General features: G+C 43.9%; 1 protein-coding gene across 1 annotated transcript in view; it reads right to left on the bottom strand.

The window, feature by feature from the left end:
• The window catches only part of LOC143768264 (uncharacterized), a 59,715-nt gene extending 44,681 nt beyond the window's left edge, over positions 1-15,034 (bottom strand). The window contains exons 1-6 of the mRNA XM_077256958.1: positions 14,998-15,034; positions 8,539-8,792; positions 6,214-6,357; positions 5,649-5,805; positions 4,583-4,610; positions 4,229-4,337 (exon numbers count right to left, since the gene is read on the bottom strand). Of these exons, the coding sequence (XP_077113073.1) occupies positions 4,229-4,337; positions 4,583-4,610; positions 5,649-5,805; positions 6,214-6,357; positions 8,539-8,742 (642 nt within the window). The 5' untranslated portion in view covers positions 8,743-8,792; positions 14,998-15,034. The remainder of the gene's footprint in view (positions 1-4,228; positions 4,338-4,582; positions 4,611-5,648; positions 5,806-6,213; positions 6,358-8,538; positions 8,793-14,997) is intronic.
• Between the last annotated feature and the right edge of the window lie 3,633 nt (positions 15,035-18,667).

Below are 18,667 nucleotides of genomic sequence, written 5' to 3'. Positions count from 1 at the left end.
TAAAAACACTAAGGCAGATGCTCTGTCCAGGTGTTTTCCGGGGGGAGAACCTCGGGAAGAGCCAGTACCCATCCTCCAAAAGGGTGTTGTGGTTTCGGCTTTCACTACCGAGGTTGAGGCTGAGATTGCCGAGGCTCAGGAGGAGGTACCATCTGAGCTTCCCATCAACAAATCATTTGTACCGCTTCATCTCCGCTTAAAGGTTTTGGGGGAGCATCATGATGCTGTCCTGGCTGGCCACCCAGGGGTTAGGGGTACCTTGGAGTTGGTGTCTCGTCGGTTTTGGTGGCCCAAGATCCGACAGGACGTGGTCTCATATGTGTCAGCTTGCACCACGTGCGCTAGGGCTAAGACGCCCCGCTCCCGTCCTGTTGGCACACTACTTCCTCTCGAGGTACCTAGTAAGCCATGGACGGAAATCTCCATGGATTTTATCACTGATTTGCCCTCCTCTGCTGGGAACACGGTCATCTTGGTGATTGTTGATCGGTTCTCAAAAATGTCACACTTTGTATCTTTGCCTTCGTTGCCTAACGCTAAGACTCTGGCTCAGGTATTTGTGCAGGAGGTGGTCAGACTTCATGGGGTTCCGTCTGACATCGTATCTGATAGGGGTACTCAGTTTGTGGCAAAATTTTGGAAAGCATTTTGCTCACGGCTGGGGATCAAGTTGTCTCATTCTTCGGCGTTTCATCCTCAGTCAAATGGTCAGACCGAGCGTATGAACCAAAATTTGGAACAGTACTTACGCTGCTTTGTGTCTGATAACCAGGAGGAGTGGTCGAAGTTCCTTCCTTTGGCTGAGTTTGCCATCAATAATCACCGCCAGGAGTCGTCTGGGGAGTCTCCGTTTTTTTGTGTTTACGGGCTACATCCTCAATTTTGTACTTTGAGTCAGGGGGGCTCTTCCGGCGTCCCGGAGGAAGACCAGTTAGGAGCACAATTATCATCAGTCTGGAGGAGAGTTAAACAGCGCCTGTTGAGCGTGGGTGCTAGGTACAAACGTGTGGCTGACAGTAGGCATGTGCCAGGTCCGGACCTGAGTGTGGATGACTGGGTGTGGTTATCCACAAAAAACATAAGACTCAAGATACCATACCTTAAATTGGGTCCAAGGTTTATTGGTCCATTTAGGGTTGCCGCCGTCATTAACCCAGTAGCGTACCGATTGGAGCTTCCTACGGTGTATAAAATACAAAACGTGTTCGACAGATCGTTGCTAAAAAAGACGGTGGGTCTTGTGGACGCGACACCAATGCCTTCTCCAGTCTTGGTGGATGGTAATTTGGAATTTGAAGTCTCCAAGGTGGTTGACTCTCGTGTAGTGCGCCGGACTTTACAGTACTTGGTACACTGGCATGGTTATGGGCCTGAGGAAAGGTCCTGGGTACCAGCCTCGGACATTCATGCTGATCGGCTGGTTAGTATGCTTCACCGCCACCATCCGGACAAGCCAGGTCCTATAAGTCGTGAGGGCCCTGGGGTCCCTCGTAGAAGGCGGGGTAATGTCATGTCGGACGCTGTTCATACTAGGGCGTTCGACAGACAGAGGTAATTCCGCTTTTGTCCACTATGCGCTCAGTGGCGTCGGCTAGATTTTGTCTAGCTGTTCCGGGGTTAATTTAGCTGGTGCTCGGATTGGAAGCTGGGCCATGCCCACTGCCTTTAAATAGTTCTTCTGAACATTGGGCGTCGCCGATTATAGCTTCTGTCTTGTGCTAGGTTATCTCGGTCTGGAGTGGTGAGCTAGGAGTTGGAGTATCGTATCTGGTGGTGTATTTCCCTTTGTCTTATTTACTTCGTCCTATATTTGTATTTATTTTGCCCTGTGCACTTATAGTATATTCCTGAGTGACTGCGGCGTGGTGCATATTTTTCCATTATCCTTGTCTGTGCTTACTGTGGGTATTGGTGTGTGGTCTCTTCACTGGGTGGTGGTTTCAGCCTAGGGTTGAAACAGGAGACAGGGTGAGGATGGAGGCCCAGACATGCACACCATCAGTGTAAACTCTGGGAGTGGGTCAGTCAGGGTTACCCTAGTCTGAGTGAAATCACAGGGGCCCGAATTATTAGCTCTTGCCTACCTAGGTTTCCCGTGACACCAGCCTGGAAGTCTCACCACAGATTATTGGAGAGTACCCTCGCTGGTGCACGGGTCAGTCGTTATCCAGGTTATGGCTGGAGCGTTTGCTCTCCCCATGTCTGGGACTCCATTGATGGTACAGCCTGTGCCACACCCCAAACAGACGCAAGGGGAAGATGGTGCAGGAAAACGAGGGAGGTCAAGGTCATCTCCAAATTCCCCAGGAAAAGAGGAAGGAGGAAGATGTCTTTCCTTCCATGAAGTACAGAGTCAAGCAGGCTATTTTCTGCTGGTTACATCCCTATTTTGAAGGCCCAAAACTCTAGCGGGTCTCGGACCCCATATCCAGTACTCCCCATGTTGATGGCTGAAGTTTGTTCCCCCCCACACCAGCTTGTTGAGCTCATTGAGCATTCCAATCCTAGATTAAAGGAACACTGCAGCCACTCAAGGGTCCTACACCCTCAGTCAAGGACTGAGCCAGATCCAGTAAGGAAAATTTTATGGGGGACTGTGTGCCTGTCTCATAGACAGGAATGGGGTTTAAAGGACTGTGCCTTTGGTGAAAAGGGGCTGCCCTTACGGGGATGGACTGTGTTGCTGGCCTAAGCATTATTAAGTAACTAGGAAGGTTGTGCCAACATCTGATAGATGTTGCTTTAAGGATTGTGTCCCATCCAATGGACTGATGGGGGACAATGGACTTTGCCCCTCATGGACTGTGTCTTTACCATAAAAAAAGACCAATGTTGGAGGGAGGGGGATGGACGACCCAATGTTCCAGCCGGGCTGAAGTTGTTCATGCTGACCAAAAAGGGAAAAGGACACCACTTGTCCTCCGGAAGAGAGGCTGTCATTATTAAAGTTACATTGTTGTGCATTGGTGTCTTTCAGATTTTCCAGATGGTTGAGGATGACCATTGTTAAAAAGGGGAGGAATGTAAGGAGATGGACTGTGATTGTCACATTCCTTTCCCTGCAGACATCAATTGCATTATTGTTATGTTGTATGAACTGTGTCCTGCGTCTTTTTGTAAATACTGTGATGTAATGTATAATGTGGATAGAGTTATATGTTAGTTAAGTGTTGGGACAAGCCTATAGTGGGAGGGGCTAGTGTAAAGGAAAGTGACTGTTTCCTGACAGTCAGAGCCTGAAGTGCACAGTGAATGGATCGAAAAGATCCAAGGTGAGCAGTGCAACATTCTGGATTGACCCAATGTGAGAGGAGACCAAAGAAGAAGGGATAGCGACATCCTGAATACAGAGAGACAGAGTGGCCTTCTGGAGATGGGTCCTGAAAGAGGAAGCCTAGCCACGAGACGCCGAACTTGAAATGCTGGAAGGGTAACAGGCATAAACAGGACTGAGTAACGGAATAATTAAAAGGACGCGGAACCGAAGGACAAGTAAAGGATACTTGTTAATTAGGACGGTATCGTGAAACCTGGGTTGTGGTGAATTAGGGAGAAACTGTGGATATAGAGAACTGTGGAGTAAACTACTTAGGAAGGAGACTGTATGGAAAAAATGTTTTCAAGTCATTAAGGAAACATCCTTAAGACTTTGCACCCCTATCTGTTGTATATAACCCTTACCAAGTTACCGTATAGTAAAGAGTTTATTGTTGAATGGTGGTCTCTCTCATTGAACTGTGAAACATCTGGTCCAGGCCAACCAGCAACATTTGCAACATGCGGCCTGCATGGAAGTAATGCACTCACAGCAGAAGTACACATACCCAGCCAAGACCTCCTTCTTCATGTAACGTCTCAGGGCGTAGGAGACAAGCACCTCGCCCACACCTACCACCCCATGCAGCTTTACTAAACTGTGACAAGACTTGAAAATTACTAATCACAGACATCTCCATCCAATCTCACTGAGCGAGAGCGAGTGTGCAAGAAGAAGGGGCAAAATGTCACCTCTAGATGTGCAAAGCTGTAGAGACAGACCCCAAAAGACTGAAGCAGAGAAAGGTCACAGACAATCCCAATAACATACAGTGAACTTTGTGGGCGTAACGTGAAAAATGTGGAAACGTTCATGGGGTATGAAGACTTTTTCAAGGCACTGTAGATAGATAGATAGATAGATAGATAGATAGATAGATAGATAGATAGATAGATAGATAGATAGACCAACCTTATTCTTGGAAGCGTCATCTTTCTTCTTGTCACCAACAGTCGCAATTGTTGCGAAGTACTGGATGACGCGTTTCGTGTTCACAGTTTTCCCGGCACCGGATTCTCCACTGGGGATCAAAAAATAAGGAAAAAACAAACAGTTATTATGTAAGAGACTTAAAAATGTGTAATATACACAAGTCTGGTATCTTTGGACGTGACAAATAGGAGCCGTCCTATGGTGATTTTCAGTGTTATTATAGGGATACTGTTGCTTCCAATGTCCCTATGACAAAACTTCCTGCCCCTGTACTCCAGCAGCTATCTTCAATAGTAGGACGAAGGAATAACAGATACTGAAAAAAATACATACGTGATCAGGATGGACTGGTTCTCACGATCTGTGGAGAAAGAAGAGATTAATTAATCTTTAGTCCTGGAGAGTCTTAGCCCCAGTGTCATGTGCCGGACTCACTGCCTGGGGTCTGAGCATCCTTGGGTCCCAACCTCTATTGGAGTGAGAATGACCCTATAACTGAGTATCGTCCTCCAAAGACCAGATGAACCACCAGATCCAGAAGCTTGATATGACCATCTATGGTCCACCAAATGTCCTAGCCAGCTGTCACGCCGTAAACGGTGATAAAGGGGCAGGACGGCATACTGGGACCCGCACCTGTCCCTGCCACTATAAAGGGGCCCTGGCTTACCCTTATCTCAGGGGTGGTTAGGAGGCCTGAGCCGCCAGCGTATCCCTGTCTCCTGTGCAGGCCCTATCAGTGGCCCCCTCTCCCCCCCCAGGGAGGTGGACTGCACCAGTGTATAAATATGACAAGTAAACAGGGTATGCAGACAAGGTAACTAAAATCTCAAACTCACCAAATGCTCACACAGCCACAGAGGAAACACAGAGAAGGGAAGGGGGGAAAAACTAGGAAGGAAAACAGGTTTAACATGCAACCAAAACAGCAGACAACAAGCTCTGTAGATAAACCTCCAAGCTCCTAACAGCACGCTCCTTCCCACTCCAAGCCAGGCAGCAGAACTGATCACTGACAACAGTTGTAGTCAAAGCTGAGTCTATATAGGAGAGGAGATTACAAAAACCAATTCAGCTGAGAGACCAAGCTCTCAGCAAATTCAGCAACAAGGTTTAACTCCTGCCCAGCTGGCACAAGATACCCAGGTCAGAATTCAGGAGAAGAGCTTCTGTTCATCGTGTGTGAACGAGGCCCAGAGCGCTGCGGTTCTCTAGAACCTCTCTGTCGCGGTAGCCCCGTGACACCAGCCCTCCTTATATTTGACCCATCCTCTGAGAGGCTGCCCCTTATAAAACGGATACTGCAGCCGGTGCTGACCTATGGATCACCCCAAGGGACACCCAGCCTGATCTCCGGAGAGGTTCCAACTGATCATGGAACATTCCTGGAGAAACTCACCGGTCAACATGAACTGGTAGGCATTATCAGAGATGGAGAAGATGTGTGGTGGGGCCTCCTGACGCTTCTTGCCTCGGTATCCAGCCACCACCTCGGGGTTGTACACAGGCAGCCACTTGTAGGGGTTCACAGTGACACAGAACAGTCCCGAATATGTCTGTGGTCGAGCAGGAAGGGATATATATATTAATGGCGACCCAAAAATAACCAAGACATGGCCGGTGATTCTTTTAAGGTCTGAAATTCCCCGTTGAGCTCTTGGAAATCCACTGCCGCCGGTGTAAGTATGAGACCCAGAGGACATCCTGGCCATACTACATTGTTACCTTGTTACATTATTACATTGTTACTTTGATACATTATTACATTGTTACTTTGATACATTATTACATTGTTACTTTGATACATTATTACTTTGTTACATTGCTACTTTGTTGCTACAGAGATTCAGAAAAAGAAACACCCACAATCTATATGTGCTAAACTGAGAGTGAAAAGGATGAGAATACTGACAAGGCCAACTGATCACTTGTCCCATCCTGACCTGAAGGAGCAGAGCACTTACGTAGATCATCCAGGCCGCGTAACGCTCTTTGAGGTTATACAGGACGGCCGGCTCATTCAGGTGGGTCATCATTGCCATGTCTTCTATCTTATCATACTTTGGGGGGTTCATGGGGAAAATTTGGTCATCCTTCACTGTTACAGTCTGAGGGCAAACATACATAATATCAGTGCACCCCAAGTATCAGTGTCCTTATCCTGTACCCCGAGTGTCAGTGTCATTATCCTGTACCCCCAGTGTCACTGTCATTATCCTGTACCCCGAGTGTCAGCGTCATTATCCTGTACCCCAGTGTCAGCGTCATTATCCTGTACCCCCAGTGTCAGTGTCATTATCCTGTACCCCCAGTGTCAGTGTCATTATCCTGTACCCCCAGTGTCATTATCCTGTACCCCCAGTGTCAGTGTCATTATCCTGCACCCCAAGTATCAGTGTCCTTATCCTGTACCCCGAGTGTCAGTGTCATTATCCTGTACCCCCAGTGTCAGTGTCATTATCCTGTACCCCGAGTGTCAGTGTCATTATCCTGTACCCCGAGTGTCAGTGTCATTATCCTGTACCCCCAGTGTCAGTGTCATTATCCTGTACCCCGAGTGTCAGTGTCATTATCCTGTACCCCCAGTGTCAGTGTCATTATCCTGTACCCCCAGTGTCATTATCCTGTACCCCCAGTGTCAGTGTCATTATCCTGCACCCCAAGTATCAGTGTCCTTATCCTGTACCCCGAGTGTCAGTGTCATTATCCTGTACCCCCAGTGTCAGCGTCATTATCCTGTACCCCGAGTGTCAGTGTCATTATCCTGTACCCCCAGTGTCAGTGTCATTATCCTGTACCCCCAGTGTCATTATCCTGTACCCCCAGTGTCAGTGTCATTATCCTGCACCCCAAGTATCAGTGTCCTTATCCTGTACCCCGAGTGTCAGTGTCATTATCCTGTACCCCCAGTGTCAGTGTCATTATCCTGTACCCCGAGTGTCAGTGTCATTATCCTGTACCCCGAGTGTCAGTGTCATTATCCTGTACCCCCAGTGTCAGTGTCATTATCCTGTACCCCCAGTGTCAGTGTCATTATCCTGTACCCCCAGTGTCAGTGTCATTATCCTGTACCCCCAGTGTCAGTGTCATTATCCTGTACCCCCAGTGTCAGTGTCATTATCCTGTACCTGAGTGTCAGTGTCATTATCCTGTACCCCGAGTGTCAGTGTCATTATCCTGTACCCCCAGTGTCAGTGTCATTATCCTGTACCCCCAGTGTCAGCGTCATTATCCTGTACCCCCAGTGTCAGTGTCATTATCCTGTACCCCCAGTGTCAGTGCCATTATCCTGTACCCCCAGTGTCACTGTCATTATCCTGTACCCCCAGTGTCAGCGTCATTATCCTGTACCCCGAGTGTCAGTGTCATTATCCTGTACCCCGAGTGTCAGTGTCATTATCCTGTACCCCTAGTGTCAGTTTCATTATCCTGTACCCCGAGTGTCAGTGTCATTATCCTGTACCCCGAGTGTCAGTGCCATTATCCTGTACCCCCAGTGTCAGTGTCATTATCCTGTACCCAGAGTGTCAGTGTCATTATCCTGTACCCCGAGTATCAGTGTCATTATCCTGTACCCCGAGTGTCAGTGTCATTATCCTGTACCCCAGTGTCAGTGTCATTATCCTGTACCCCAGTGTCAGCGTCATTATCCTGTACCCCGAGTGTCAGTGTCATTATCCTGTACCCCCAGTGTCAGTGTCATTATCCTGTACCCCAGTGTCAGTGTCATTATCCTGTACCCCGAGTGTCAGTGTCATTATCCTGTACCCCCAGTGTCAGTGTCATTATCCTGTACCCAGAGTGTCAGTGTCATTATCCTGTACCCCCAGTGTCAGTGTCATTATCCTGTACCCCAGTGTCAGTGTCATTATCCTGTACCCCCAGTGTCAGTGTCATTATCCTGTACCCCCAGTGTCAGTGTCATTATCCTGTACCCCAGTGTCAGTGTCATTATCCTGTACCCCAGTGTCAGTGTCATTACCCTGTACCCCCAGTGTCAGTGTCATTATCCTGTACCCCAGTGTCAGTGTCATTGTCCTGTACCCCCAGTGTCAGTGTCATTATCCTGTACCCCCAGTGTCAGTGTCATTATCCTGTACCCCCAGTGTCAGTGTCATTATCCTGTACCCCGAGTGTCAGTGTCATTATCCTGTACCCAGAGTGTCAGTGTCATTATCCTGTACCCCCAGTGTCAGTGTCATTATCCTGTACCCAGAGTATCAGTGTCATTACCCTGTACCCCATTCCCTGCTGAACTGTACATGCCTCTGGACATTTTCGGCTCTCACCTGTCCCGCTTCGGTTTTCACGGTGGCTTTGCCCCCTTCCTTGCTCGTCAGCGTGCTCTTCACATACGATTCCTTTGCATCCACCACGAACATTGACGTTTTTGCATCAAACGGTTTGTTCTGGGCCTCGATTCGCTCCTTCTCAGATTTCCTCAGAAACTGAGCGGCCGGCCCAAATACCGCCATTTCCGCATCCGAACTCATGGCCGCGGTTCACAAGTCGCCGATCGGTGGAGATGTGGATAACACAATACCTAAAGGAAGAATCAGAAGACCTAGTGATCCCATCACATCATGGCCTACAAACTAGAACCTGGCGGCATGCGATCGACATCTAGCCGAACTCGGCCACAGCAGCACAGAGAATTTCAGAAGACAATTTCTGTGTTTTATTTTATTCATTGTTCTGTTGCATTATCGGAACAGATCAGCAAAATTAACAAAAAGTGTCAGATCTGTGACACAACGGATAGCAGCGGGGGCTGACGGACGTTTTTGACCATGTGGGGTTCCTCTGACTTCCTCTGACTCCGGTTACTGAAATCGTCCAAAAAAACACATTACTGGTAAATAATATATGTGTTTTGTAATTATGGTTTTCATCTCCATTTTGGTAAAATTTCTAGGATGAGTTCTGGGTGTCCTGGAGTAGAGGTTGCCATACAGAAACTTTGGGTGGCTCAGTGTCACCAGAAATGGAAGATGTCTGGAGGGAGGTTCAGAAGAATATTGGGGTGGCTCAGTGTCAACTGAAATGGAAGATGTCTGGAAGGAGGTTCAGAAAAATAATGGGTGGCTCAGTGTCATCAGAAATACAGGTCCTTCTCAAAAAATTAGCATATAGTGTTAATTTTCATTATTTACCATAATGTAATGATTACAATTAAACTTTCATATATTATAGATTCATTATCCACCAACTGAAATTTGTCAGGTCTTTTATTGTTTTAATACTGATGATTTTGGCATACAACTCCTGATAACCCAAAAAACCTGTCTCAATAAATTAGCATATTTCACCCGTCCAATCAAATAAAAGTGTTTTTTAATAACAAACAAAAAAACAATCAAATAATAATGTTCAGTTATGCACTCAATACTTGGTCGGGAATCCTTTGGCAGAAATGACTGCTTCAATGCGGCGTGGCATGGAGGCAATCAGCCTGTGACACTGCTGAGATGTTATGGAGGCCCAGGATGCTTCAATAGCGGCCTTAAGCTCATCCAGAGTGTTGGGTCTTGCGTCTCTCAACTTTCTCTTCACAATATCCCACAGATTCTCTATGGGGTTCAGGTCAGGAGAGTTGGCAGGCCAATTGAGCACAGTAATACCATGGTCAGTAAACCATTTACCAGTGGTTTTGGCACTGTGAGCAGGTGCCAGGTCGTGCTGAAAAATGAAATCTTCATCTCCATAAAGCATTTTAGCCGATGGAAGCATGAAGTGCTCCAAAATCTCCTGATAGCTAGCTGCATTGACCCTGCCCTTGATGAAACACAGTGGACCAACACCAGCAGCTGACATGGCACCCCACACCATCACTGACTGTGGGTACTTGACACTGGACTTCAGGCATTTTGGCATTTCCTTCTCCCCAGTCTTCCTCCAGACTCTGGCACCTTGATTTCCGAATGACATGCAAAATTTGCTTTCATCAGAAAAAAGTACTTGGGACCACTTAGCAACAGTCCAGTGCTGCTTCTCTGTAGCCCAGGTCAGGTGCTTCTGCCACTGTTTATGGTTCAAAAGTGGCTTTACCTGGGGAATGCACGGTGGCTCTGGATGTTTCCACACCAGACTCAGTCCACTGCTTCCTCAGGTTCCCCAAGGTCTGGAATCGGTCCTTCTCCACAATCTTCCTCAGGGTCCGGTCACCTCTTCTCGTTGTACAGCGTTTTCTGCCACATTGTTTCCTTCCAACAGACTTACCATTGAGGTGCCTTGATACAGCACTCTGGGAACAGCCTATTTGTTGAGAAATTTCTTTTTGGGTCTTACCCTCTTGCTTGAGGGTGTCAATGATGGCCTTCTTGACATCTGTCAGGTCGCTAGTCTTACCCATGATGGGGGTTTTGAGTAATGAACCAGGCAGGGAGTTTTTAAAAGCCTCAGGTATCTTTTGCATGTGTTTAGAGTTAATTAGTTGATTCAGAAGATTAGGGTAATAGGTCGTTTAGAGGACCTTTTCTTGATATGCTAATTTATTGAGACAGGTTTTTTGGGTTATCAGGAGTTGTAGGCCAAAATCATCAGTATTAAAACAATAAAAGACCTGACAAATTTCAGTTGGTGGATAATGAATCTATAATATATGAAAGTTTAATTGTAATCATTACATTACGGTAAATAATGAAATTTAACACTATATGCTAATTTTTTGAGAAGGACCTGTATAAGATGTCTGGAGGGAGGTTCAGAAGAATATTGCAGTGGCTCAGTGTCAACAAAAAGGAAGATGTCTGGAGGGAGGTTCAGAAGAATATTGCAGTGGCTCAGTGTCGACAGAAATGGAAGATGTCTGGAAGGAGATTCAGAAAAATAATGGGTGGCTCAGTGTCGACAGAAATATAAGATGTCTGGAGGAAGGTTCAGAAGAATATTGCAGTGGCTCAGTGTCGACAGAAATGGAAGATGTCTGGAGGGAGGTTCAGAAGAATATTGCAGTGGCTCAGTGTCAACTGAAATGGAAGATGTCTGGAAGGAGGTTCAGAAAAATAATGGGTGGCTCAGTATCATCAGAAATATAAGATGTCTGGAGGAAGGTTCAGAAGAATATTGCAGTGGCTCGGTGTAGACAGAAATGGAAGATGTCTGGAGGGAGGTTCAGAAAAATAATGGGTGGCTCAGTATCATCAGAAATATAAGATGTCTGGAGGAAGGTTCAGAAGAATATTGCAGTGGCTCAGTGTCGACAGAAATGGAAGATGTCTGGAGGGAGGTTCAGAAGAATATTGGGGTGGCTCAATGTTGACAGAAACAGAAGATATCTGGAGGGAGGTTCAGAAGAATATTGGGGTGGCTCAATGTCAACAGAAATAAAAGATGTCTGGAGGGAGGTTCAGAAGAATATTGGGTGGCTCAGTGTCGACAGAAATGGAAGACTTCTGGAGGGAGGTTCAGAAAAATAATGGGTGGCTCAGTGTCGACAGAAGTGGAAGATGTCTTGAGGGAGTTTCAGAAGAATATTGCAGTGGCTCAGTGTCGACAGAAATGGAAGATGTCTGGAGGGAGGTTCAGAAGAATATTGGGGTGGCTCAGTGTCAACAGAAATGGAAGATGTCTGGAGGAAGGTTCAGAAGAATATTGGGGTGGCTCAGTGTCAACAGAAATGGAAGATGTCTGGAAGGAGATTCAGAAAAATAATGGGTGGCTCAGTGTCGACAGAAATATAAGATGTCTGGAGGAAGGTTCAGAAGAATATTGCAGTGGCTCAGTGTCGACAGAAATGGAAGATGTCTGGAGGGAGGTTCAGAAGAATATTGCAGTGGCTCAGTGTCGACTGAAATGGAAGATGTCTGGAAGGAGGTTCAGAAAAATAATGGGTGGCTCAGTATCATCAGAAATATAAGATGTCTGGAGGAAGGTTCAGAAGAATATTGCAGTGGCTCAGTGTCGACTGAAATGGAAGATGTCTGGAAGGAGGTTCAGAAAAATAATGGGTGGCTCAGTATCATCAGAAATATAAGATGTCTGGAGGAAGGTTCAGAAGAATATTGCAGTGGCTCAGTGTCGACAGAAATGGAAGATGTCTGGAGGGAGGTTCAGAAGAATATTGGGGTGGCTCAATGTTGACAGAAACAGAAGATGTCTGGAGGGAGGTTCAGAAGAATATTGGGGTGGCTCAATGTCAACAGAAATAAAAGATGTCTGGAGGGAGGTTCAGAACAATATTGGGTGGCTCAGTGTCGACAGAAATGGAAGACTTCTGGAGGGAGGTTCAGAAAAATAATGGGTGGCTCAGTGTCGACAGAAGTGGAAGATGTCTTGAGAGAGTTTCAGAAGAATATTGCAGTGGCTCAGTGTCGACAGAAATGGAAGATGTCTGGAGGGAGGTTCAGAAGACTATTGCAGTGGCTCAGTGTCGACTGAAATGGAAGATGTCTGGAAGGAGGTTCAGAAAAATAATGGGTGGCTCAGTATCATCAGAAATATAAGATGTCTGGAGGAAGGTTCAGAAGAATATTGCAGTGGCTCAGTGTCGACTGAAATGGAAGATGTCTGGAAGGAGGTTCAGAAAAATAATGGGTGGCTCAGTATCATCAGAAATATAAGATGTCTGGAGGAAGGTTCAGAAGAATATTGCAGTGGCTCAGTGTCGACAGAAATGGAAGATGTCTGGAGGGAGGTTCAGAAGAATATTGGAGTGGCTCAATGTCAACAGAAATAAAAGATGTCTGGAGGGAGGTTCAGAACAATATTGGGTGGCTCAGTGTCGACAGAAATGGAAGACTTCTGGAGGGAGGTTCAGAAAAATAATGGGTGGCTCAGTGTCGACAGAAGTGGAAGATGTCTTGAGGGAGTTTCAGAAGAATATTGCAGTGGCTCAGTGTCGACAGAAATGGAAGATGTCTGGAGGGAGGTTCAGAAGAAAATTGGGGTGGCTGAGTGTTGCCAGAAATGGAAGATGTCTGGAGGGAGGTTCAGAAGAATATTGTGTGGCTCAGAAATGGAAGGCAGATAGGAAACGGTTGGTGGATCCCATATTCAAAGTTGGTGATAATATTTTTTGATGACAACCAAACTTTAAGTTGAAAGTGCCTTCAGCAAAGTTGGGTCCTGGGTATATTGACCCATATGAGATTTTGGAGGTAGTTAATCCACTGGCCTCCATGTTTTCGCATACCGAATGTGTTTCATAGATCATTGTTAAAGGAGTTTGTCCCTTTCAGTTTTGTCTACCGCATCCCGCCTCCTCCAGTTTCTTTCAATGACAGTTTAGAATACGAGTTACAAAAGGTTGTTGATTCTTGGATAGTCTGTAATATGCTCTAGTATCTCATCCATCGGAAGGGATACAGACTGGAGGAGAGATCCTGGGTACCAGTTTGAGCCATGAAGAACGATCATCTTATCATAGCCTTCCATCATAGGTTTCCTGGGAAGACTGGTCCTTTGGCCACCCTAGAAGAGGGGGTACTGTCACGATTCCACCATTTATGGTGTCCTAGGGATGCTGTGAATGACAGCTCTTTCACCCTATGGGATCAAGGGCTTGCTGAGCTGTCAGGATTCAGTTTGAGCTCAGCCATCCTATCTGGCTGGGTCTGTGGGATCTCCTTCAGGTGTCGTCCATTCTGGATCATTACAGGGCTATTTAGCACTCTGATAGCAGTCAGACCTTTGCCAATTGTAGCTCTGCTCATGTGTTCTGTGGGTTTGCCTTGTGCTCTGATTTGTGTCCTGATCTCCATTGCTGACTTTGGATTTACCTTTGACCATCTGCTTGATTTACCCCTTTGTATTGACCCACTACCTTTTTGATTCTCTGACCTCGGACTGTTTGCTGACTACACTTTTGTCTTTTCCCTTTGTCTATTACGAACCCTCTTGGTTTTGACTCCCGACCTCTTGACTATCCTGCCTCATGGTATGTCAGTGAGTAGTGACTAGCCGATCAGTGGAGACGCAGATAACACAATACACAATATCACAAGGACAAACTCCGAGGAGTCCATGGTCGTGGTTTCTAATCCCCAGGGAGTTAGTATCCAGTTCCAGATGTGCAGTGCTTAGGGGTCTCAGACTCTTTCCATCACTGTTCTATGGGGCAGAAATAACCCCAGCATTGGTTTATGGAGATGTGATCACTTGTGTCACGGACATTAGATCCATCTGTTCTGCTGTCCGTCTTCAGCCTCGTCCTAACATTATCAGGCTGCTCCCTTCTACGATGTCGCCCCAAAACATGTCGAAAAAGAAGCTGGGGGGTCATATTCCAGAGCAATAAAGAAACACAGGTGATGTAAGGGGACAGATAGGAGCCCACTATAGTCACCTTTAAATAGAAAATCCCTTTAAGAAACTTCAACCAATGTCAGTCCAGCAATACAGATAATTATCTGCGGAATCTGCGCTCGGGTTGAGTCCGTGGCCAGGATTCATGTATCTCGTAATACACAATACCCCTAAAACTAAATTGACACTCATTTTGTTTTTTTTTTGCTCCTTTAGTTGGACATTCCTCTGGTTACCGACTTACAAGTCTGGAGTGGAGAATAAGGGGCAGCGATGAAGGGAATATTGAGGCGTCACGGAGACTCCATGGATTTATCACTGACAGTGTAACAAAGTGCGGAATGTTTATGATTGTCCATCAGTAACCATAGAAACAGCAACTACAAGAGTGAAAAACACTGAAAAATCAAAAAAGGAAAACCAGAATGTGCGTCAGTGTCAGAACTCTATATATAATGCTGCAACTATCAGAGAAAACCAAACTGACACCTCCTATATCTTACCTGGGAAAGTGACGGCCGAGAAGAGCAGAGAGTCCTGAAAAATAAGGAAAAGATACAGTGTATCTCGTGTATAAAGTTACAGTAGATACAAGGTATCCAGTGTATAATGATATAGTAGATGCAGTGTATCCAGTGTATAACGCCATGGCAGATACAGTGTATCCAGTGTATAATGATATAGTAGATACAGTGTATCCAGTGTATAATGATATAGTAGATACAGTGTATCTCGTGTATAAAGGTATAGTAGATACAAGGTATCTAGTGTATAATGATATAGTAGATGCAGTGTATCCAGTGTATAACGCCATGGCAGATACAGTGTATCCAGTGTATAATGATATAGTAGATACAGTGTATCCAGTGTATAATGATATAGTAGATACAGTGTATCTCGTGTATAAAGGTATAGTAGATACAAGGTATCTAGTGTATAATGATATAGTAGATACAGTGTATCCAGTGTATAATGATATAGTAGATACAGGGTATCTCGTGTATAAAGTTATAGTAGATACAAGGTATCCAGTGTATAATGATGTAGTAGATGCAGTGTATCCAATGTATAATGCCATGGCAGATACAGTGTATCCAGTGTATAATGATATAGTAGATACAGGGTATCTCGTGCATAAAGTTATAGTAGATACAAGGTATCCAGTGTATAATGATATAGTAGATACAGTGTATCCAGTGTATAACGATATAGAACCAGAACACATGAGCTGCGCGCACAGTGAACAAGCCAGTAAAGACATGTTCACACCACCAAGAGACTTGAAAACACAAAAAAGCACAGTAAAACCAAAACCACTCTGTTGCAAAAAAATGATTTTTTTGCAACAGAGTGGTTTTGGTTTTACTGTGCTTTTTTGTGTTTTCATGTATAATGATATAGTAGATACAGTGCATCTAGTGTATAATGATATAGTAGATACAGTGTATCCAGTGTATAATGATATAGTAGATACAGTGTATCCAGTGTATAATGATACAGTAGATACAGTGTATCCAGTGTATAACGCCATGGTAGATACAGTGTATCCAGTGTATAACGCCATGGCAGATACAGTGTATCCAGTGCATAATGACATAGTAGATACAGTGTATCCAGTGTATAATGATGAAGTAGATACAGTTTATAATGATGTAGGAGATACAGTGTATCCAGTGTATAATGATGAAGTAGATACAGAGCATACAGTGTATAATGATGTAGTAGATACAGTGCATCCAGTTTATAATGATGTAGGAGATACAGTGTATCCAGTGTATAATGATGAAGTAGATACAGTGTATAATGATGTAGTAGATACAGTGTATCCAGTGTATAATGCTGTAGTAGATACAGTGCATCCAGTGTATAATGATGTAGTAGATACAGTGTATCCAGTGTATAATGATGTAGGAGATACAGTGCATCCAGTGTATAATGATATAGTAGATACAGTGTATCTCGTGTATAAAGGTATAGTAGATACAAGGTATCTAGTGTATAATGATATAGTAGATACAAGGTATCCAGTGTATAATGATATAGTAGATACAAGGTATCTCGTGTATAAAGTTATAGTAGATACAAGGTATCCAGTGTATAATGATGTAGTAGATGCAGTGTATCCAATGTATAATGCCATGGCAGATACAGTGTATCCAGTGTATAATGATATAGTATATACAGTGTATCCAGTGTATAACGCCATGGCAGATACAGTGTATCCAGTGCATAATGACATAGTAGATACAGTGTATCAAGTGTATAATGATGAAGTAGATACAGTTTATAATGATGTAGGAGATACAGTGTATCCAGTGTATAATGATGAAGTAGATACAGAGCATACAGTGTATAATGATGTAGTAGATACAGTGCATCCAGTGTATAATGATGTAGTAGATACAGTGCATCCAGTTTATAATGATGTAGGAGATACAGTGTATCCAGTGTATAATGATGAAGTAGATACAGAGTATAATGATGTAGTAGATACAGTGTATTCAGTGTATAATGATGTAGTAGATACAGTGTATCCAGTGTATAATGCTGTAGTAGATACAGTGCATCCAGTGTATAATGATGTAGTAGATACAGTGTATCCAGTGTATAATGATGTAGGAAATACAGTGTATCCAGTGTATAATGATGTATAGATACAGTGTATCCAGTGTATAATGATGTAGTAGATACAGTGTATCCAGTGTATAATGATGTAGGAAATACAGTGTATCCAATGTATAATGCCATGGCAGATACAGTGTATCCAGTGTATAATGATATAGTATATACAGTGTATCCAGTGTATAACGCCATGGCAGATACAGTGTATCCAGTGTATAATTATATAGTAGATACAGGGTATCTCGTGCATAAAGTTATAGTAGATACAAGGTATCCAGTGTATAATGATATAGTAGATACAGTGTATCCAGTGTATAATGATATAGTAGATACAGTGTATCCAGCGTATAATGATATAGTAGATACAGTGTATCCAGTGTATAACGCCATGGTAGATACAGTGTATCCAGTGTATAACGCCATGGCAGATACAGTGTATCCAGTGCATAATGACATAGTAGATACAGTGTATCAAGTGTATAATGATGAAGTAGATACAGTTTATAATGATGTAGGAGATACAGTGTATCCAGTGTATAATGATGAAGTAGATACAGAGCATACAGTGTATAATGATGTAGTAGATACAGTGCATCCAGTGTATAATGATGTAGTAGATACAGTGCATCCAGTTTATAATGATGTAGGAGATACAGTGTATGCAGTGTATAATGATGAAGTAGATACAGAGTATAATGATGTAGTAGATACAGTGTATTCAGTGTATAATGATGTAGTAGATACAGTGTATCCAGTGTATAATGCTGTAGTAGATACAGTGCATCCAGTGTATAATGATGTAGTAGATACAGTGTATCCAGTGTATAATGATGTAGGAAATACAGTGTATCCAGTGTATAATGATGTATAGATACAGTGTATCCAGTGTATAATGATGTAGTAGATACAGTGCATCCAGTGTATAATGATGTAGTAGATACAGTGCATCCAGTTTATAATGATGTAGGAGATACAGTGTATCCAGTGTATAATGATGAAGTAGATACAGAGTATAATGATGTAGTAGATACAGTGTATTCAGTGTATAATGATGTAGTAGATACAGTGTATCCAGTGTATAATGCTGTAGTAGATACAGTGCATCCAGTGTATAATGATGTAGTAGATACAGTGTATCCAGTGTATAATGATGTAGGAAATACAGTGTATCCAGTGTATAATGATGTATAGATACAGTGCATCCAGTGTATAATGATGTAGAACATACAGTGTATCCAGTGTATAATGATGTAGTAGATACAGTGCATCCAGTGTATAATGATGTAGAACATACAGTGTATCCAGAGTATAATGATGTAGTAGATACAGTGTATTCAGTGTATAATGATGTAGTAGATACAATGTGTTCAGTGTATATTGATGTAGTATATACAGTGTATCCAGTGTATTACTATGTCATATATACAGTGTATCCAGTGTATAATTATGTAGCAGATACAGTGTATCCAGTGTATAATGATGTAGTAGATACAGTGTATCCAGTGTATAATGATAAAGTAGATACAAAGCATATTGATGTAATAGATACAG

The sequence above is a fragment of the Ranitomeya variabilis genome, chromosome 4 (genome assembly GCF_051348905.1).
Source record: "Ranitomeya variabilis isolate aRanVar5 chromosome 4, aRanVar5.hap1, whole genome shotgun sequence".
Lineage (NCBI taxonomy): Eukaryota > Metazoa > Chordata > Amphibia > Anura > Dendrobatidae > Ranitomeya > Ranitomeya variabilis.
Note: the sequence above shows the minus strand (reverse complement) of the source record. Positions and strands in the feature narration are given on the sequence as shown.